General features: G+C 47.2%; 1 protein-coding gene across 1 annotated transcript in view; it reads right to left on the bottom strand.

Annotated features, from left to right (window-relative positions):
• The window catches only part of AHNAK (AHNAK nucleoprotein), a 92,611-nt gene that overhangs the window by 32,458 nt on the left and 36,800 nt on the right, over positions 1 to 23,353 (bottom strand). The window contains exon 5 of the mRNA XM_027532590.1: positions 10,922 to 11,021. Coding sequence (XP_027388391.1) covers positions 10,922 to 11,021 — 100 coding nt within the window. The remainder of the gene's footprint in view (positions 1 to 10,921; positions 11,022 to 23,353) is intronic.

Below are 23,353 nucleotides of genomic sequence, written 5' to 3'. Positions count from 1 at the left end.
TCCAAGGGACTCTCAAGAGTCTTCTCCAGCACCACAGTTTGAAAGCATCAATTTTTCGGCACTCAGCCTTCTTTATGGTCCAATTCTCACATCCATACATGACTACTTTAAGGATGTAATTAAGTTAAAATAAGGTCATTAAGGTGACCCCTAACACAATACAACCAGTGTCCTTATAACAAGAGGAAATAAAGACACAGTTACAAGTGAAACAACCATGAGGAGACAGAAGACCATGATTTATAAGCCAAGAAGAGGGGTCTCAAGAAACCTTCCCTGCCACATTTCTATCTTGGACTTCTAGTCTCCAAACTGTGCAAAAACAAATGCCTGATGTTCAGCTATCTGGTTGACAGTGCTTTGCCCTAGAGGCCCAAGCAAACTAGTACAGAAGATGCAGCTGTAGAAAATCACATGCCCTGTGCAAGGGACAGAGAGAAACTTTGGGAGGTTCAGAGATGAGGTGAGATGTATTAAGAACTTGCAGGGATGGCAAGAGATCCTCAGCTATGATGTTTGGCTACAACTGATTTGTTAAGAGAGTTTACGCTGCATCTGTGAAAGCCTTTCCAATCAAATTGCTCAGGCGGAAAAGAGAAGAATGAAGGAAATCCACTAGGTATTGGGTTGGCCAAAACGTTTGTTTGCGTGCTTCTGTAAGATGTAATGGAAAACCTGAATGAACTTTTTGGCCAACCCTATACGTGGAATTCCCAGAATTCCCTCTCCATGGGGTCCTGGGTTGGGGTGGCCACAGGAAGAAGGTGTGTGGACTTGAAGGGCAGAGAGAAAGCAAGCCCTTTTGCACTCTGAGGGTGGAGCAGGGCAGGCAGATGCAGGGTGGCTCAGACACTCATTGGTGGTGGGACAGCCCCTCCACTCCAGGCCGGGTGTGTGCAACTTTGGGGTGTGGAGCCCCAGCTTGACCTGCAGGTAGCTGTATCATGGAGATCACAGGTGGTGAGAGCTCTGCCAGGCTGTCCCTCATACTCCCCACTCCACATCCATCTTCCCTCCCGAGCTGGCTCAGTGGAGACCAGCATTCCAGGCTCAACCCTCCAGCGCCTCGTTACTGCCTGCACACCTCCTACCCTCTGACCTACCACCGCCACCCAAAAGCCTCCCAAAACGTCTGCTTCTAGCAAGTCACCCTTCAACACTCTTCAAAGACAAGGTCCTCCCAGATCAAGTCTAAACGCTCTGCCTCGATGCTAAGACCTTTTATAATATGTCCCCACCCTACAGTCCCATCATCTCCCCCACTATTTTCCAACATGTGCATTCTGCCAAATGAGGCCAGTCCCTTCTCTCTGGTTGGGATCTGCCATGCCCACTCCATCTCTCAGATTTGTTCCCACACTGTTGGCCCTCTCCTTCTTCAAGGTCCAGTTCAAGTCTAATCTTCTTCACAAAACTTTCATCACAGCCGTCAGGTGCAGAATTTAAGAGAAAAGACCCTGGACTCAGGCTGTCTGCATTCAAACCCTGGCTTTGCCCTTCCAGTTCCAGATGACTTTAAACAAATTACTTCATCTTTCTTGGCCTCAGTTTCCTCCACTGCAAAATGGGGATGTATGGAGTTTGCAAGGTTATTATGAGGATTAAGTGAGTTAAGACACATAAAGCTTTTTACTGTGCCTGACACATAGAAAGCACTTGATAGGCATTGGTTCTTATTTCATTTGTATTATTACCTGATCATCCCATCCTTTCCAATACTCTTTTCCCTGAATTTCTACACCTGGTATTGTAGAGACCACATCACTCAAGTATTTAATTAGAGTCAGTCTTGTATTGTTCGCTGTGATTCCATGTGTAACAAACAGGAACAAGGACATTTTATCTGTGATCAGAACACCAATAGGCAATAGCCTATTCATGAACATAAAATATTCCTCATTCTTAACTTGCAGCATAAGGGGGGAGAAACTGCCCCACTTCTTCCTGGTAGCATTTAACCCCTAAGAGACCTAGAAAGGAAAAGTTGGGGACAAATTGTCAGGAGCAGGAAGACACAAAAATGCCCACAGAATGGTCCTGAAACCCATCCTACTGGTGTGTCTGAACACCAAGAAGATGATATTTTGACAGATGTGGTTTTCACATCAAGAAGCACTGTCTTCGGAGTGGCCTGACCAGAGGCAGGGCCCTCAGCCAGCATCTACTCCCGGAAACTGAACTGCACCTCAAGTAATGGAAGATCTCAAAGGTCCAGGGCCCAAGGGGCCAGCAGATGGTGATAGTATCAGGATGGGGTAGGCCCCCAACACTGTGCAGGCTCCCACGTGACTGCCAAGGGACTTCTGGTTTACCACCCAGACTGCTGAAAGTTCATGAATCAGTCATTCCATAGATCAAGATAACATGGGAGTTAAGAGGCACTCAGCTGTTTCAGGTCTCTATTTCTTCAGCTTTAAAACAAGGAGGTTGCTGGAACCAGAGGAGAGCTAACAAACCACTCAGTTGTATAATTCTGCACAGTGAGTTCTCTGCACAGTCAGAGTAGGCAAAGATAGTCAAGGACGACTCTGAGAGTTTGATTTCTGTCAGTATTACCCAAAGCACTCCTCAGATTCAATCCAATCCCTACCAAAATTCCAAACGCATTTTTCACAGATAAAAAAAAAAAAAAATCCCCAAAGTCTCCAAATAGCCAAAGCCATCCTGAGAAAGAAGAACAAAGGTAGAGGCATCCCACGTCCTGATTTTAAACTATATTACAAAGCTGTAATAGTCAAAACAGACGCATAGATCAATGAAACAGAATAGAGAGCCCAGAAACAAAACCATCCTTTTATAGTTCATTAACTTACAACAAGGGAGCCAAGAATATACAATGGGGAAAGGATAGTCTTTTCAATAAATGAGAGGTTAATTTCTCCATCCCCATACACGGAGCTGCAGAAAAGAATGCGGAAAAAAAACAGAGACACAGTACAACCTGATGCACTTGGCACTACAGCCCTCTTGGCTGAGAGGTGCCAAGGCCAAGGATGAATCCAGCAAGGTGTACAATTACCTGGGTTCAAGTTTCAGCTCTGATACTTACAGGCAAGTTATCTGATTTTTGCGATGCCTCAATTTTCTCAGGCAATACACAAGGCGAATAATAATACTTACTTCATGCACTTATTGATTAAAATATAAAGCACTTTGCACAGTACCCAAAGCAAAGGAGGTGCCCAAATCATTCAGAAAATGTTGATTAGGTACCCACTAAGAGACAGATACTGTTCCAAGGCACTGGGGCACAGTCTTGAGAGAAAACAACAACAAAAAAAAACCCTCTTTATAGAGTTTACTTATAGAAGTAGAAGATAGGTAATAAGAAATACCTTTAATAAAGATCAGATTTCCTCAAAACTGCAGGAGACGAATATGAAGAAAAATCAACCAGGGTAAACAGGATAGAAATGGAGGTGTGATTTCTAGGTACAGTCCCAGCAAAGACCACTCAGAGAAGATGAGCCTTGAATGGACACCTCAGTAAATGTCACTATTATCCTCATGGCCAGTACTCAGGGCTTGGTGCCAACAGTGTACACTTCCTGGCGTCCAAATGAGCATTTCTGCCCAACATACCTCACAAAAGAGGAGTATGCCTTGGAAGAGAACTTAGAGATTCTCTGGTTCATTTTATCAAGGAAGAATGAAACCCAGAAAGGAGTGGGCCAACAAACCCAGGTTCACACGGTTAGTTCAGAAGCCAAGATTGATTGCAACTCCAGTCTCCTGACTCTGAGACCACGTTCTTTTCTCTGCTTCATACCCCGTTGCCCCAGGCTGACTCAGACCCATGTGAAATTGTGGCCTGGAACCTGGGAGATTTCTCTCCTGTATTGTATTTCAGTCTGCACTGTAGCTCACGATTATTAGCTGTGCAGTCTGAATATGTCTCATTCAGACACACTTACAGGGGAAGAAATTATCATCAATTTGCAAGAAGACATCCACGAACCAGTGACCCCAGTTTAAACAACTGAGAGTTAAAGACCATCACTTCAGGGGCTCCCTGGGTACCCAGCATACCTCACACACAAATGGAAACACACCACCCTGGCACTACTAACACGACATCCTTAGCTGTAATTCAGTGGTTAAAAGACCAAGACTTTGTTTCCATTTTTCCCCCTTAGGTTGTTGTAAAAACAATAGCTGATTTGTATAGGCGGCAGTAGCTCAGACAGTAAAGAATGTGCCTGCAATGCAGGAGACCTGGTCAATCCCTGGGTCAAGAAGATCCCCTGGGGAAGAAAATGACAACCCATTCCAGTATTCTTGCCTGGAAAATTCCATGGACAGAGGAGCCTGGAGGGCAAAGAGTCAGACAGGACTGAGCGGGACTAACACGAAGACTCCTTGGGTCCAGTTTGGGGAACCTGAATATCATACAGGTTTTTGAAGGGCTGTTTGCTATAGGATAAATCTTTGCAGCGATCAGGGGCATTTATAAGAATTGCTAAGGCTAAAGAGAGTTGCAAAAAGTGATCCACCCGGTTTGCTTCCTTCTGAAGCTGCCCTGGACCACACGGATGAGACTGGAGCCTGATAGCAGTGGGACTTTGATGTGTCTGCCTATCTCTCAGAGACTAGGAACACCTATGGGCCATTCGATTGGGGACCTCACAGCACCATCCATCCATTCATGGAACAGATACAAACTGAGCACCTAGTATGTGCCTGGCACTGTTATAGGCACTGAGAATATGACAGGAAACCACAGTCCCTGACATCATGACACCATGAAGCTTACAAGGGGGCTTCCCAGGTGGCGCTAGTGGTAAAGAATCGGCCTGCCGATGCAGGAGTCGTGGGTTCGATCCCTGGGTCCCCTGGAGAAGGAAATGGCAACCCACTCCAGTATTCTTGCCTGGAGAATCCCATGGACAGAGGAGCCTGGCAGGCTACAGTTCATGGGGTCGCAAAAGAGTCAGACACGACTGGGCACACATATACACATATACACATTCTAGTGAGGAGGAAGGAAATGAACAAACTGGGGAGTGAATCTATGTCAGAAAGCGCTAAGTGAGTGGGTAAAAGACATGAGTGATGCCTGGAGTCAGGACAGTGAGAGTTTGTTACCTTAAAGTTTCAGAGCAGGGCGCTCTCCAGAAGTGACCTTGGAGGGTGAAGGGTTTGTTAAGGTAAGAACATTTGAGGTTAGTTCTCCAAAAACTCCAAAGCCCTGAGGCAGAACAGTGAGGGGAAACTCATGACCTGAGCTGAGGAGGGAAGGAGAAATAGGGTCAGAAGAGCAGTGGAGACCTACAGACCTTTGCAACCACTTATATTTGGTCTCAAGTGAGATGGACAGTGAGAGGCTGGAAGGTCAACAGGAAACATTACCTGATTGATGTCTTAAAAGTGTTAGTCGCTCAATCCTGTCTGTCTTTTTGCCACTGTAGCCTGCCCAGCTCCTCTGTCCATGAAGAATTTTCCAGGCAAGAATACTGGAGTGGGTTCCCATTTCCTTCTCCAGGGGATCTTCCTGACCCAGGGATCGAACCCACATCTCTTGCATAAGCAGGTGGATTCCTTACCACTGAGCCACCAGGGAAGCCTGATAATGACTTAAAAAGGTTGAACCAATTGTGCTCGTAAACAGACCACAGGGGGACCAAGATCAAAATAGAGAGAACAGTCAGGAAACCATTGTCCTGATCCAGATGAGAGCCGTGGGGCCCTGGATCCAGGCAGCAAAGGTGGGATGGAGAGAAGTGACTCAATTCTGGATACAGAAGATGGACCGAATGGGAACTGCTCATTGTCTAAACATGTAAAAGAATTCGAGAAGTCCAGGATTACACCAGAGCTTTAGCTGGAAGAATCTGAGTGTAGAGTTGACACTGATGGAGATAAAGTCCATGAGAGGGCCTGGGGCGGGGTGAGGGTGGGGGAGAAGGGAGGTCAAGAGAATTCTCCCAGCAGGTGTTCAAGCTCTTATCTTGATTTATAAAGTCAACTGTGCATAAAAGATGGACCATTATGAGCCTGCAATTTCACCACTGAGTATAACACCCAAAAGAACTGAAAGTAGGGACTTATACATATTAATACTTGTACACCAGTGTTCATGGCAGTGCTATTCACAACAGCCAAAAAGTGGAAACAGGGACTTCCCCCGCAGTCCAGTGGTTAAGACTCCGTGCTTCCAATGCAGCAAGCGCAGGTTCTGTCCCTGGTCAGGGAACTAAGATCCCACATGCTGTGGGAAGTGGCAAAAAAACAAAACAAAACTGGAAACAACTCAAATGTCCATTAACAGATGAACAGATAAATAAAATGTGACCTTACATACAATTCAGCCTTTAGAAGAAAGGAAATCCTGACCCATGCTACAACATGGATAGATCTTAAAGATATTATGCTTAAGTGGAGTAAGCCAGCCGCCAAAGGACAAATGTCGTATGATTCCATTGGTACGAGGAACCTAACGCAGTTAAATCCATAGAGACAGAAAACAGAATCATGGTTGCCAGGAACTGGAGAGAAGAAAGGGGAAGTTATTGTTTAATCGGTACAGAGCTTCTGTTTGGGAAGATGAAAATGTTCTGGGGACAGACAGCAGAGATGGTTGCACAACAAATGTGAATGCACTCATGCCACTGAACTGTACACCTAAAGATGGTTGAAACAGTAAATCTTAGGCATGTTTTATAATTAAAAAAAAAACAGATGGCAATCTCACAGGTTAGTCCACTGGCAAGGCGTTAGAGATCTATAAATTAAAAAAAAATCAAATCATCCTAGAGTTTCCCTATGGCTCCTGTACCCAATCCACCAAGAGGGCTTCAGAATAGGAAGAAGGAGAGCACTGGGGGAGGGGAAGAGACGCAATAGTAGCCCATTCCAGGCACAGAGAACAATGCGGAACAGGTATGACTGGGGATTTCCTGGTGGTTCAGTGGTTAGAGCTCAGGGCTCTCACTGCCAGTTTCCATTCCGGGTCGGGGAAGTAAGATCCTATGAACCTTGTGGTGCAGACGGAAAAAAAAAAAGAGAGAGAGAAAGGACTGGAATTAGATGGTCAGAGATACAAAGTGAGCAAAGAGGGTTGACAATGGGCTCAGAGATGCTGTGGGCCACCAGAGGTGGGGACACGTGGTTACAGCTTTGGTGACCCAGAGAAAGTCATGGTGCTTAATGTCCCCTGAGAAGCTGATACAAGGGCATAATTATACAAAAGCTCACATTACCGAGTACTTACTGTGTCTAAGCCCTGCACAGCTACTAACTGGCTTAATCCTCACAACCACCACTCAAGGGAAATACTCAAATCATCCTGGTTTCACAAATGGGGAAACTAGAACTCACCCCCATTAGAAGATTAGAGTATCAGAAAAAGGAGTCAAACCCAAGCAGCCCAAGAGTTCCAGAGTGGAGCTCTTAACCACTAGGCTACCCAGCTCTCAATGCCAGACAGTGTGACATGCAGCACGGCGACTTTGGGAGCTGACATTTACAGATTGCACTTTCCAGCAGTTCATCTTCCAAAACCCTCTTAAGCATTTAAAACACCATGGGGCCAGATGTCTCCATCCAAAAGCCCCACTGGTGTGAACTCCACAGCCTTATCTCCAAGTCCAGCCATGGCTCTCAGATCAGACACGCTGATTTTCTGTTTATTTACAAAAAGAGACTTTATGGCAAGAATGGACGGCAGCGTTGCCGTGAGAAAGCCAGCCCCGAGCTCTGTTGTGTGTTTAACTATGAGGGAACACGGCAGAATTCTCTTGAGAAGCTGATGCAGAGAAAGCCAGAGGCCAACGGCAGGGGCAGGAAAGGTTTGTTTCTGATGAAGTCATGTTGACACAAAACCCCAACTTCAAAGTCCATGCAAGCAGGTTTCAAAGGAAACATTTGTGACCAGGGAAAAGCCTCTGACCTGGCTGATAGAGGAGTGCCTGGCAAGGATAACTATAATCTTTCTCCCGTCATTTAAAGCAAAGCCTGTGAAGATGAAAAACCACAGCAAGTTCTTCTAAGCTCCGCAGACTTTACATGAATCCCTGTGCCTGGCTGCATTAATTCTACCTCTTTCCATGCTGGCTGTTGATAAATACTCACTGAATGAATACATGTGATGGATGCATCTGGTGTATAACAAAGCCTTTAGGGAAAGGGGTCAAGTCTCCATCATCTTTAAATCTCGAGACACTTAATAAATGTCAAGGTACATCATACCAGAAAAAAATACTGTGCTGAAAATGCAAACCCTAAGAGGCTAGAAGCTGCTCCCAAGAAAACAAGAGAGGAGTACAGAGCCACGTGAGTGCTGGGAAGCCAGCCAGAAGCTCCTGCCATCATCTCTCTGACGTGCCAGGCATGCTGTCCTGGGGACCTTCCTAGGTCCTCAGGGGATGTGAAGTCTGGCAGAAGCCCAGTACTGTTGGAGCTGCAACAGGGGTGCCTGGCACTACGGGAGAGCACACAGGAGGAGCACAGAGCCCAGACCCGGAGGCTCAGGGGTGTCTGGGGTGGTGACTCGAAGGCCCAGAGAAACAGAGGGCAGAAGGAGTGTGGAGGAGCATTGTGAAGATAGGAGCAGGGACCAGCATCATGAACCTGGGTACCAGCAAGCGCTTGGGTATGGCTGGGATGAAAGGTACAAGGCGGGGTGATGAGATGGAAGCAGGTCATGGCAGCCTTGGGTGCTAAGTCAAGGACATGAATTTCACCCTGAAAGTCAAGAGGAGCCTCTGAAGAATTTTAAGGAGGGGAGAAACATGATCTGATTTTTATTTTAGACTGGCCTCTACTTAAAGCCCACTCCATTCTTTGGAAGGAAAGGTTTAAGACTGCAAACCAATTAGGAGACAATTGCAGTAAATAATGAAAGTTTAAGATGTTGGGGATATTAAGGAGTGGCAGGGGTGACTGTTGTGGTAAGCAGAAGGTTACAGAGCTGATCAGAGGCAAAAAAAAAACTCAACGGGGGTCTGAGTTTTCTTTCTGAGGGGAGGCAGAGCTGGGTCCAGTGCTGGAAAGCAGGTTTAAGTATCAGCAGCCCCAAGAGGTTGTCCAGAGAGTCCCCAGCAAGAAAAATGAAGAGCTCAGGCAAGAAATTCTGCCATTTGTGAGGTTATGGGAAAAGAGGAGGCCATAAGGGGCCTGGGAAAGGAGGACGAAGTGGTCCTAACCATGCAGGCAGAAGAAAAATCACTAGAGAATTCCCTGGCCATCCAGTGGTTAAGACTCAGGACTTTCACTGCTGGGACCCGGGTTCGATCCCTAGCCAGGGAACTTTGTTGTTTAATCGCTAAGTCATGTCCAGCTCTTTGCGACTCCATGGACTGTAGCCTGCCCGGCTCCTCTGTCCATGAGATTTCCCAGGCAAGAATACTGGAGTGGGTTGCCGTTTCCTCCTCCAGGGGATCTTCCTGACCCAGGGATGAAATCCACATTTCCTGCATTGCAGGAAGATTCTTTACCACTGAGCCACCAGGGAAGCCCTAAGAGCTCACAAAAAAGAGACAGAAATCACGAAGCCAAGGCAGGAGGGGGCTTCCAGCAGGGAGAAAGCACAGCACCAAGTGCCCTGAGACCACCCTGGGCAGAATGAAGGATGAGCGAGAACAGCTCTGGGTGGAGACGGAGGAAGCCCCATGGCAGGGGCAGAGGTGATAGGAAAAGTAGGTGACCTTTTCAAACAGCTTGGTGCTACAGGGACAATGCCACGGTAAGGGGGGAGGGGCTGAGGGAGGGTTTCTTCACGCGGGGAGGGGAGCGTGCGCATTTATTGGAAGATGCCAGGATAGAGGTGGGTGCCAGGGAGAGTAGGGGTGACTGAAAGAGGTGAGGGAAGGGGAAGCACGGAACCCCTGGAGGGATTAGCCTCAGGAAGCAAGGCTAATTCGCGGAGGGAGGTGGGGGGGCTGTCCATGGGACAAAGGGACAGGAAACCCCAGTTTCCCAGGGATAGGCTGTGACTTATCTGCTCCAGCTGGTGGTGAAACGTGAGATGCAGACTGGGCAAAGATTTCTTGCCATTTCAAGAGAAGCTAGGCTGTTCCTTTTGAATGCATTCCCGATTTTCTGGAAATCTGATTTTTCAAGTGTTTGCAACCACCTCAAGTACAGTAAGCCCAAGACCTGACTGCAGCCCAAATTAAGCCCCCTGCAAGCAGGATTTCCTTTTCCCATGGTTACTTCTTCCTCTCATCTCGCCCTTCATGTGGGCGTCTCCCCTCTGGAGAAGGCATTTCCTTTACAGGATCCAAAAGCCTTTTTCCTAGACTCCAGTAGATCTCCACCAGTAGATTCTAACCCTGAAGTTCTAAGTCTCGGGTATCTGCCCCACTCTGAACTCCAAGTTCAACAGATACTGTCCTGTGTGTTAGTCACTCAGTCATGCCAACTCCACAACCCCATGGACTGTAACCCACCGGGCTACTCTGTCCGCGAAATTCTCCAGGCAAGAATCCTGGAGTGGGTTGCCTTTTCCTTCTCCAGGGTATCTTCCCAACCCAAGGATCAAACCTGGGTGTCCCGCATTGCAGGTGGATTCTTTATCGTCTGAGCCACCAGGGACACCCAGATACTGTCCTATAACCGTGTAAACATTCCATATATACCACGAGTGTTAACAGCTCTAGGTATCAAGAAACCCTGAGACTCCTGTGGAAGGAGTCAATTATTCCTCCAGAGTGAGTGCATTTTCCATTGACTTTTCAAACAGCTGAAAGGTGAAAGAGGAGGACTTAAGTATCAAGAAACCCTGAGACGCCTGTGGAATTTCTAGGTCCTGGAGAGGGAGGGGCGGGGTCCCTGGTGTTCTGAACCAGCTCTCTGCTGAGTGACTTCTGGTCCAGGAAGGCTTGGTCACCTGTGGAGGCTCCCATGAGCCTCATGTCTGGATGGAGGCATCATTATTACGATTCAAGTCATCGTTCTTTCAGTCCCCATGACCTTCTCTCACCTGTGTTTGGGGTGGAGACTGACTCTGCCTGGGCCTGGCTGGTGGCTTCCTCGGGTTTATTCTGCTCTTTGCGTTCCAGGACTGATGGCTGTGGTGGGTTCTAACAACAAGGACAAGGGTTGTTACCAGTCGCACATCAAATCATCCAACCAGTTAATGTTTCTCAAATGCGTACTATATTTAAAAAAAAAAAAAAAAAAGATCTTCCCTGGTGGTCCAGTGGCTGAGAATCCGCCTGCCAATGCAGGGGACACAGGTTGGATCCCTGGCCCGGGAAGATCCCACATGCCATGGGGCAGATAAGCCCAGGCACCACAACTGCTGTGCCCACGTACCACACCTGCTGAAGCCCACACGCCCTTGAACCTGTGCTCCAAAACAAGAGAAACCACCGCAATGAGAAGCCCACACACCGCAACGAAGAGCAGTCCCCACTCACCACAACTGGAGAGAGCCCGCATGCAGCAGCGAAGACCCAGCGCAGTCAAAAATAAAAACAATAATAAAGTAAATAAATAATAATTTTTCAAAAATAATAATGCATAAATAAAACCAGGGGCCTACTTTTATATCCCACCGCATCCCAGTCTAGCCCACCCCTTGCTTGGAAGCTCTGTCTGTAGAAGAGATAACAGGATCTTAAGAAGGGAGCTGGCGTCAGCTGAAAGACATCCTCTGTTAAAGTCCAGTGACCCTGAAATAATGGGGATGGACAATGCCATTTCACGGGCCTCAGTGCAGCAGACCCAGTCTCTGTCCTCAAGGATATGGCAGTGGCAAAAGAAAAGAGATAAGGTGCAATTCAACACTGAGGAACAAGATGCTGTCAAGTGAAGAATGTGTAGAAAGGAAGGTGTGAGTTACTGTCCAGTGTGTATCTTTTCTCTGTACCATGCTGACTGGGCACCATGGGGCAGGAGGGCTAACCAGTGGACTGGATTCCATGAAGAGTCCCTGAAATCTACGTGGTAGATCTCCAATGCAGGGGTCCCAGCATCTCGAAGTAGGGGTCCTATCAGGACAGAAAGTCTATATGAGTGCAGGATTCCCTGGCCAATGTCAGAATCCTGTCCTGCAGCAACATGGAAATCGGTGTGTGGAGAACACAGTTAACGTCAATAGCTTCCATGGGCTGTTTTTTTTCATGTATTCGCTCTTTCAGGTAAATGACACAGTAAGTCCCCTACATACAAACGAGTTCCTTTCCAAGAGCACACTCACAAGTCCAACAAAGTTAGCCTAGGTACCCAACTAACACAAATGGCTATATAGTACCGGACTGTAATAGGTTTATAATACTTTTCACACAAATAATATATTTTAAAAAAAACACAAAAATAAAAGTTTTAATCTTACAGTAAAGTACCTTGAAAAGTACAGTACTGCAGGATAATAGCTAGCATACAGGGGCTGGCATCGAGTGAACAGGCAAGAAGAGTTACTGACTGGAGGAGGGAGAGGACGTAGGAGATGGTAGAGCTGAAGGATCGTCAACAGGAGGCGGCGAGCACACTGGCATCTTTGAAAGTTCGCAGCTTGAAGGTTTCTACGTAGAGGACTCACTGTACTTGCATTTCTTTAACAACCAGTGGCATGAAAACTGAGACAGCGACCTCAAGTAAGTTGCCCATGATCGCACAGCTGGGAAGTTGTAGAGCTGGGATTTGAAACCAGGCCATGTGTTTCATGAACCCACACTTAAAACCATCAAACCATCCACTCACGTTTTGCAGCAAATATTAGAAAATATGAAAGGGAAAAAAAAAAGTCCAAGGCAAAGTTACCAAGATCTCCAAAAGAAGAAGTTATCCTGAAATATGGTCCTAAGCTAATTACATAGATTGTACTGCTGTGTCCTGTTGGCAAACTCATAGCCAAAACTAGAGTGCTTTAGAAATAACAGAATAATATTACCATTAATAAACCATCAAAAAAAGATTCTGTAGCAGTTGGACTGGATAAAGGGGTAAAAGACAAATTTGTTTTCAACTGACTTTATATTTTTTTTTCTTTTGAAAACTGTTAGTATTTTTTTTTCTTTTCTAATTTTATTTTATTTTTAAACTTTACATAATTGTTCAACTGACTTTAGGAAAAGAAATAATCAAATCATCCAGCAATGAATTTCTGATACAAATAGGAAATTAATCTGAAACCATCAAAACAAGTCACACTGCCTTAAAATCCTATGTTCTCTCTAACAACTGTAAACCTTGGGCAGAAACCATTATTAAATTCAGCCGTACTAAGTGGTGAGTCCAATTCAATCCCCAGAGATAAATATTAAGGCACTAAATGATTTTAAGCTGTATCATGTTAGTAACAGAGAACCAAGCCCAGAGAAAACTTTCAGGGAGAAAAATCCTTTCACAGCCACCATTTCAGCATTTTCCTGAATACAGATGAGGAGGAAAATAGAAGAAAGAACTCAAGATGTTGAGGTGGGCACAGGGAAGAATCATGAAATTAAATGGTGTAAAATTGTAAATGCTCTTAAAGTTTTTCCTTTTAAAAGGAACTCCTTGGGACCTCCCTCGTGGTCCTTTGGTTAAGACTCCACACTTCCACTGCAGGGGACACTGAGTTTGATCCCTGTTCAGGGAACTAAGACCCTGTATGTTTCATGGCATGGCCAAAAAAATTTTTTTAGTAATAAATAAAAGGGAATCCTCTGTGGAAAACATTGGACTAGGTGACCTGTGAGCTTGGGAAAGACTAAGACAAGGTCCAGCCAGTGATACAGCTTCTGATGTACCAGAAGATAGGCCTGATATCATCTAGGCCAAGCAAGGGACAGACTAACAACTTCTGCTGACGTGTCCGGCACTAATCAAAGGAGAAACTTGGGAGGCAGGCTCAGAGAATGCACTGCTGTGTCAGACCGGACAATCAGCCTCGTCATTCCAGGACATGACCACTGTGTGGCAGGAAAGGACATGGAGGAAGGGCAGCCTGTGACCAAAGAACTCGCTGGAGCCACTCCAGAGAAGAGAGGATATGCGGTGCGGGGGAGGGGAGCCATTCCACAGGGGGCCTCCAAGACCCCAGATGCTGGTTTTTTTTTACGTGGATAAGACAGTAGAGAACTGTGTGGAGAAAACTGATACATAACTATCTTCCCAAGCAAAAGAGTAGAGACCTCCTTACTCACTCAGTGTAAAATAGAAACCAAGCACACAGTGGTTAAATGGTGCTACTACTATACATGTGATTATGTTACTAACGTGAATCACTCACAACTTCCTGGCCAAGAAGACCGAACTGAAATTTTTATTCTAACAATGAGATCATGGATTTTTGACCAACAGATTGGTGAAAAACAATAGAGCTCAATAAAAATCAATAAGGATATACAGAAAGCATGGGCTTTCATACCCAGAATGCACAAGAATACAAGTCTTTTGGGAGGGTGATTGGGAGCAGCTATTAAAATGCTACATGCAGTGCTCCTTTGCCCAGCAATTTCACCGCTAGGTAGTCAAGTAAAATCCTTCTATGTGTGCTCAAAATGGCACGTGCCTGGCTGTTTGTAGATGTGGGAAATGACGTGCAATATACAGGACTTCATTTGGGCCACACAATAATTCACAACAGTGAAGGAGAATGATACCGATCTGTCTCTACCTACACAGAACATCTCCAAAACATCTCATTAAGGCAGAAAAAAAACATATTGCAAGATAATATGGTACGGTCTTATTTATGATTTCTTTTAACTCACCAAACTGTAAACATCTGGATTATTGAACAGATATGTCAAAAAACTTCAAGCAATGTCTGCAAGGGAGGCATGCCAAGGTGATGACAGTGGTCAGCACTACAAAGGACTGTGCAAATGGGTTTGAGACAAGGAGAACGTCCCTTGTTTAAGATTTTTGCAAAAATTAATTGCTACACAGCATAATTAAAAATTAAATCTTTGGAATTGTTAGCTTTAAAAATGTCTACCTGCCCACCCAAGTGTCCATCAGCATTGGGAGGGTGATTATCCCAAGAAGAGGAGGGTCATTCAACAGATATTTATTGAGTATCTGCTACAGGGCTAGGCACTGTTCTTCTAGACTCTGGGGAATCTTCAAAATATCTGACTTCAGGGGACCTTCCTGGTGGTTCAGTGGTCCCCTTCCAATGCATGGGACATGGGTTCAATCCCTAGTCAGGGAACTAAGATCCCACATGCCACAGGGTAACTAAACCTGTGGCAATCACAAGAGAAGTCCATGCATTGCAACAAAGACCCAGTGCAGTGGCTAAAATATATATTAGTTATATATATATATATATATATATATATATATATATGCCTTCATGAAATTTACATTATAGAGGAGTTTATGGCATCATCTTCTTTGTCGACAGCAGACGGGTCTCTGGGAGAGAGGCAGGGGTTGATAAAATATGCCCAAGTCAGGGTCAGCCCTTTGAGGCCAGGGAAAGAGGAAAAGCTGTCTGCAGTTGGTCAGCTGCAATGCCACCACCCAGGCCTCATGGAGGGATTGAGAGCAACCTACAGAGGGAAGAAAGGGGACAGCCAAGTCTGGTCTGACTTAGGAGCTCCTGGGTGCTCAAGGCCACCAAGGAGAGTTCCCTTCCTGCCTGCACAAGGCCACTTAAGAATGACAATGACTGAGAGCCAGCAGGAAGAGAACAGAGAGACAGACAGGAAGAGGACAGTGAGCGGAAGAAAATGAGATTAGAGAGGAGAGCTCGCGGAGGAGCTGCCGGTGCTCTACCTCGGCCAAAAGCGGGGAGACCATCTCTCCCTTCGTGTGTCATCTGTCACCAGAGCAAGACCCAGCAGCCCCAACCGTGCAGGAGCCATGAGAGAACCTGCCGGTCCCCAGCATCCTCACTTCCCCTCCCTCCACTCCTCTGTCCCCACCCCAGGCCACCTGGCTTCCCTTTGTTTCCTGTTTAAGCTGAATGGTATAGGGAACAGGGTAGGTGAAGTGACTCCAGAGAGACCCAACATGAAAAAGCAGAACTGAGATTAAGCTTAACGGAGTCATCATTTTGCAGTATATACATAGATCAAATCGTTATTTCGTACACTTAAAACTAACACAACATTATATGCTGATCACATCTCAATAAAGCTGGAAAAAGTAAAAACGGAACTGAATTTGTGGTTTGTGCAATAGATTGTGCTGTGCTTGGTCGCCCAGTGGTGTCTGATTCTTTGCGACCCCGTGGACTGCGCCAGGCTCCTCTGTCCATGGGGACTCTCCAGGCAAGAATACTGGAGTGGGTTGCCATGCCTTCCTCCAGGGGTTCTTCCCAACCCACGGATCAAACCCAGGTCTCTTGCATGTCAGGCAGATTCTTTACCAGCTGAGCCTATGCAAGAGATTAAATATACAGTTTAAGGGGAAAGAGTTAAGGAAAGTTAAGGGGAAAGGGGAAAGTTTAAGGGAATCCTGTATCCCAGAACAACCCGTATTCACAGAAGGATGGCAAAGAGGGGGCCCCACGATACAAACAAAGGAATGACTCAGTAATAGTGAAATGGCAGACATCCTTGACGAGCCAGCAAGAGAGAGATTTCAGGTTCTGGCAGCCTCTCCTGAGGCCTTCAAATCATCCCTCCGAGGCCCCAGGTTGCCCCACCTGAACCCGGCCCAGCCAGCTTCCTGCGATAGGAATTCACACGGGTCCTGGGAGAGGGAGGTCGTGTGATTGGCCTGGAGAGTCACGTGTGCTAATGAAGACCGGCTCTGCTAACGATCAGGGATAGGTCTGAACCTGTTCTTCCCAAACCTACGTGCTGTCCCTCAGAGAGCCGGACAGGGAGACGCACAGGGCGGGTTGAGCAGCTTTGCGGAGTTCTGAAGATCCTAGTGGGTTTAAAACTGCCATGCCCAGTTGACCAGACTGGATCTCAAGTTAACAACCACCTCCACTTCATTTCTTTTCCACTTTGAACTCAGAATAAACCGGGAGTTTCCTGACCCACCACTTCACATAGCAAATAATCCTTTCAGTAGAGAATGGATAAACAACAAAGTCCTACTGTATAGCACAGGGCACTATACTCAATATCCTATGATAAACCATTAGGAGAAAGAATGTATCGGAATCATTTTGCTATACAGCAGAAATTAACACAACATTCTTAATCAACTAAATTTGAACAAATTTCTTTTTTAATTTTTAAGGTAATAATCTTTTCTTCCCACCCTCAGCTGAGAAGTCCTTCCCAGCTCACAACCCTGCTCTGTGGACAAGGATCAGCACAGGGCACCTGGGTCAACGGCCGTTTGCACAGATCTGCACGGGGCTGACACAGGGTCTCTCTCTTAGCAATTGGAGGTGGACATTACTCACACACACAACACTTTTAAAATACACAATTCCCTACCACTTCCCCAGGAAATATCTGATCTCGAGGCCTCCAGATCTTCTTTTTCAGATCTACTTCTAGAAGGACTTTGCCCAAACCTGAGAAAGAAAAACACATTTGCCAAACGCCAGTCTCGCTGTCCTCAAAGAAGTCTTAGAAACAAACACCCAAAAGGCGTGGATGTCACCAAACATGCGCCCCTGCTCACATGTCACTGCTTCATGGCCAAGTGCCTCCTAGCAAAATACACAAGGGCTTTGTCTCAGTCTGCAACGGTCTGCACTGGCATCGGAACCACTGTCACTGTGTCTGTCCAGCTCAAAAAGAGTGGGAGCTGGGTGGAGGGTGGCAGTGAGTTGCCACGGAGAGAGGGTCGGCCCCACAACTTGCTTCAGGGGGCAGACACCACTCTGCACATCCTGCTGGGGTTTCTGGTCACAGATCTCACTAGGAAGGAAGGGATGAGGGAGGAAAACGAAGGTGCTTTCTTTGTATTACTCCCTTAATAAAACAAATTGGTCGGGGCATCAGAATCTCATCCAAAAGATGTATTTTTTTTAATTAATAAAAACAAAGTAATCAATTGAGAACAGAACAGTCAAAAGTCATACTTCCCAGTCTTAAGTGACATTTCAGATACCAGTCACAGGTACTGGACCAAACTGATCAGATTTGGGGAGTCCTCTCCTCCTCATTACCCCAGCTTTCTCCCCCTCCGCCTTCCTCAACTGCAATTCTTGGCCATTAAGTACCTGTTGTGGGAACTTCCCTGGCAGTCCAGTGGTTAAGACTCTGCGCTTCCATTGCTTCCACTGCAGGAGACATGGGTTCAATCCCCGGTCAGAGAACTAAGATCCTACATGCCATGCGGTGCGGCCAAAAAAAAAATCTCTGGACTTCCCTGGTGGCGCAGTGGACAAGAATCTGCCTGCCAATGCAGGGGACATGGGTTTGATCCCTGGTCTGGGAGGATTCCATCTGCCTCAGAGCAACTAAGCCTGAGTGCCACAACTACTGAGCCAGCGTGTTGCAGCTACTGAAGGCTGGGCATTCTACAACCTGAATTCCACAAGAGAAGCCACTGCAATGAGAACCCCATGCACCACAACAAAGAGGAGCCTGCACTCACTGCAACTAGAGAAAGCCTGAGTGCAGCAATGGAGACCCTGTGCAGCCAACAGTTAAATAAAGATTTTTTTTTAATCTCTGCTATAATTCTGGTGAGGGTCGTCTCCAACCCACCCCTGACTCACCTTTGTCTCCTCTGAAACCCCCACAGATCTCTTCCCCACTCAGCATCCCTCTGAGGCTGCCACCCCACAGGTTAGATCAGCTCTTCACCGTTTCACTCTAATTCTAAAAAAAAAATTTAATTGAAGTATAGTTGACTTATAACATGTTAGTTTCAGATGTATAGCTAAGTGATTTAGTGTTATATATATATATATATATATATATATATATATACATATTTCAGATTCTTTTACATTATAGTTTATTACAAGGTTGACTCTCCAAGCTTTTGCTCTATCTCCTTTTCCACCCCTAACAAGGCCGTCCTGCACACTGGAAAAGTGTGGATTTTGAAATCTGCTGACTTTCCCTCCTTTACTGAAGTTAAGTCAGGCTCATCAATAGCTCCAGGAGAGCAGCTGATTTGTACAACTTGTGTAATAACCTATTAAGGAATCAGTTCTGGTGTTTGCTTCTTTTGTTTGCTTTTGGATTTTGTTTTGTTTGGTTTTGGTTGGTTGGTTTTCACCCAAAGTCTAAGCGAATGCCTTGGAGATCAAGGAACTACCAGTAATGGACAGAAGGAGAATAGGAGCCCATGTTGATAAGAGGAAGCATGTTAAGTGATAAGATAGTGATAGAAGGGCTAATGGTGTTTCTGCCACAAGTCACATACCACGTGCCTGGCATTGTGCTGGCGATATGATGGTGAACAAGCCAACCGCCTTCCTCCCTGGAGGAGCCTTTAGGTGCATCTCTGGCATCTTAAATTTGGGCCCCTTCAATTTCCCCTCTGAACCTTCAATGTTAATATCAGGAGGTGGCCAGACAAGCAACCAGTTACTGCTGATCTAATACAAATTGTGCTGAGAACAGGAAAGTACAGAGCAACATGGGCACACAGACCATAGGAGGATGTAGGGTGGAGGGGCCTTTGTGTGTTCGGGGAAGAAGACTTCTAGGAGGAAATTCCCTAAGCTGAAACTCTGAAGCATTGAGGAAGAGAAGTCTGTTGAAAGCCAAGAGGTTAGAGTGAGCAGGGGATGAAAGAGCTGGGTGTGGCTGGAGAGGCCGGCCAGAGGCTGCCTCGGCTGACAATGACCAGAGTCAAAAATCGGGGAGCACTGGAGCACTCCCTGGGGCCTTGGGTGGAGCAGGAAAGGCTGAGCCACACCCGGAGCCCCCTCCAAGACCTTTTCTTCCCTGTGTGAACCCACATGCTGTCTCAATAAAGCATCCCTCACCAAACACCCGTGAACACAAAACAACCAAAGGGCCAATTCGAGTCAGAGCAAAGCGAGTGGGAGACACGTCCCACTCCCCATGCTTTTTCCTGGACTTATTTTGGCCTCCAGAAAAGCCCTATCAAAGGTTCTCCGTGATCACATAACAAGAACAGGGCAAGCAGCCTTTGAGGAACACACAGAATCCAACGGTTTCCCCTTTAAAAAATGGAAAACACCAAAAGCGTGTGTGGGTCCAACGTGCAGTGAGGGCCATTTCCCCGGGTTGCTGGCAAGGTTTGGAATCACCATCCAGTGGCGAGAACTCTGTTAGTCCAAGGTGTTTATTTCCTTTTGATAAACAGTATGTGTAATTTCCCATTTTTAGGGACAATAATTACTTCAAACAAAGGGCAGTTCCCAAAAACAGTATTTAGAGGGACTGGTTCTCCTCCATAAGAGGATTGCAGCACAATTTTTTTTTTTTAATTAAAAGAAGCAATAAAATTTTAAAGCCCTTAGCTAAAAGCATTCGTCTCTTAGATACTATTCAAGAAACAAGTAACTTTTGGAATACGGAAGTGTTAGAATAGAGGAAGGGAAGCAAAAAGCCACCTCCTCCCCTCCAGTCCTCCTGGACCACCAACTCTAACCCCAGCCATACATGGCACTGGCAGTACTCACCTGGCACACCTCCCTCCTGCAGCTAAATTCCTAGAATTTATTTTCTAGGAATTTAGACAATCCACAGCGGCTGCCTCCACACTCTCACTTGACCTCCCTAATCTGCCTGAAGGGCCCACTTGAAATTCAAGTTGTAAGTGAACTTGCACTCTTACAAGCAGAAAAGGCCCCTGGCATTATCCTCTCCTCCCTGCTCACATTCCAGCCCTCCCCACTGCGTGCCCACTAAGCCAGAGATTAGAGGCCAGCATCCAGCCCTGTGCCCTGGAGGAGACCACACTCCCAGATAAAACCCACTGGGCACTGGCTGGAAAGCCAGAGGTAGTCAAAAGCCTTCTCCCTCACCTGGATTGGAGTGGGGCACCTTAAGACAAGCAGGGGATGGGAATCCCTGGTGGTCCAGTGGTTAAACACAGTGAATGCAACCATAAAACTAAAAGACGCTTGCTCCCTGGAAGAAAAACCATGACAAACCTAGGAAGCATATTAAAAAGCAGAGACATCAATTAGCTGATACAGGTCCATATAATAAAAGCTATGGTTTTTCCAGGAGTCACATAAGGATGTGAGAGTTGGACCATAAAGAAGGCTGAGCAATGAAGAATTGATGCTTTCAAACTGTGGTGCTGGAGAAGACTCTTGAGAGTCCCTTGGACTGCAAGGAGATCAAACCAGTCAATTCTAAAGGAAATCAACCTTGAATTATTCATTGAAAGGACTGATGCTGAAGCTCCAATACTTTGGCCACTTGATGTGAAGAGCTGACTCACTGGAAAAGACCCTGATGCTGGGAAAGATTAAGGGCAGGAGGAGTAGGGGGGGACAGAGGATAAGATAAGTTGGATGGCATCACCGACTCAACCAACATGAGTTTGAGCAGTCTCCAGGAGATAGTGAAGGACAGGAAAGCCTGGCATGCTGCGGTCCATGGGGTTGCAAAGAGTTGGACAGGACTGAGCAACTGAATAACAACAACCAGTGTTTAAGATTCTGAGCTTCCACTGGTCTGGGCCCCACAAGCCATGGGGTGTGGTCAAACAAAACAAAAAAGGCAGCAGGCAGGGGTCAAACTCCAGGTTACAGGCGAGAAGCCACGTCAGGCCCCTGGGGGAGAAAGTAAGGCGGGCACGCGGGCACCTACTGGCGTTGTTTGTGAGGCTTTGCTAAAAGGCTCTCCTCTCCCAAAATACTCAGAGCTGACCTGCCCAAAGGCCTGAAATAACCACCCAGACGGACCCACCCCTCAGGGCCCCAAAGTCCTCTTTTTACATGTAAATATCCCGAAGTATTAACATACAGGGCCCTGGCTCTCCGCAGCGCAGGAGTTTCTCAGAGCACAAAGCTGTCGATTGACTATGGGAAAAGCCTGTGTCCCCGCAAGGCTTCGGGCTTAGGGACCCACCAGGGAGAGGGGGCTAGCTCCTGCGGCCACGCCCTTCCTGGGAAGTGTTACTGGCCTCCAGCAGCTTTCCGAAGCCTCCCACCCCCTCACTTTCTTCCCCACCTCTTCCCTGCCCGCGGTGCCCCGCGCCCGACCCTCCTCATCCAAACCTAGGCTGGGGGCTCACGGCAGCCTAGAGGCGGCTAAAAATCTGCCTGGCAACAAGTAACGAGACCAGGATACAGCCTGGCGATTGGCTGCTCCGTCGAAGGGGGCGTGGCGTAACAGGCTCCCTAGAAACTGCCCTCCGCCCTCCTCTCGGGTGCCTCACTCCCTCGCTCCCTCTCATTTCTCCCGGACCGCGGGTCTCGGCGTGGTTCTCTCGCTCCTTGGACGCTAGCGGCCTCATGACTACATTATGGGGAGCTTAGGGGTGTCATCTAGTTTCTGGTTGGAGTGGAAGAACCTGACATTGCAAGGGTGCTGTTTTATTTAGGTCGTAAATTCATTTGAGGCGCTAGGAGGGACTTAGAGAGATGGGGAGCAGGGCTAAAATCCCTCAAAGCCCTTTGGCACAGTCCCTGCTCCCTGTAAAGCCTCTCTTCTTTCCTTCCGTCACCACGCCCTGTCACGTTCCCAGCTGCTCGTTCCAAACCTCCCCATTTTCCGCTCCCCTCTTCCTGGGGCTTCGCTCCACCCCTACTGGCTTCTCCCTCCCGGCCCCCACCGCCCGCCACACCGCCCTATCCACCTCTATCCTCTCCCGGGCTCGCGCTTCTATTTCCCTTATAGATTGCTTTTTGCTTCCTTCTTCCCTCGGACCCCCATAGTCTCCACAGTAAAGAGCGAGTGGTCCAACCTCAAGGAGGCTCCAGTTCCTTCCCATTCCGTTTGGGTGGGGCGCCGGTGGTGGGTGGGTGGGACTGAGCAAGTCCTTGGCTCACTCCCATAACAGATGACCGTTAGCGAGTTCTCAGGCTGGGCTCCAGAGTCCTCTCAGCCTTGGAGCCTAGGAAGCTGGCAGGAAAAGGAATAAGGAAGGCTGTCCACTTTGGGAGCCACTATCCAGGTGGTGCAGTGGTAAAGAATCCGCCGGCCAATGCAGGGTTGGGAAGATCCCCTGGAGTGGGAAATGGCAACCCACTCCAGTATTCTTGCCTGGAAAATCCCATGGACAAAGGAGCCTGATGGGCTACAGTCCGCTGGGTCCCAAAGAGTTGGACACAACTGAATACACACACCCACGTCCTGCCCAAAACTACTCTCTGGAGTCCCCTCATGCTCTCAGGCCCTCCCCCAGAGATGTGCCCAACAGGCCTCAGCTGGCCTGCATTCCCACAGCTGGGGGCAACCCTTCCACTGGAGAGGGTGGTGGAAGGGGCCTCCAGGCTGCCTGGACTGTGGTCAGGGACAGTGGGTGGGGCCAGTTACAATGCAAACACTTTGATTGTGGACTCTCCCTTGTTTATTATCATCCAGAAGAGTGAATACTCTGAATACTCCAAAGGGGAAAAGACCTAGGGTAATAGTGGGTGGGAGGGGTTGGCAGCTGCTGAGGAGGCTGAACCCAG

This window comes from Bos indicus x Bos taurus, chromosome 29 (assembly GCF_003369695.1).
Source record: "Bos indicus x Bos taurus breed Angus x Brahman F1 hybrid chromosome 29, Bos_hybrid_MaternalHap_v2.0, whole genome shotgun sequence".
NCBI lineage: Eukaryota > Metazoa > Chordata > Mammalia > Artiodactyla > Bovidae > Bos > Bos indicus x Bos taurus.
This window is presented reverse-complemented; position numbering and strand designations above follow the sequence as displayed.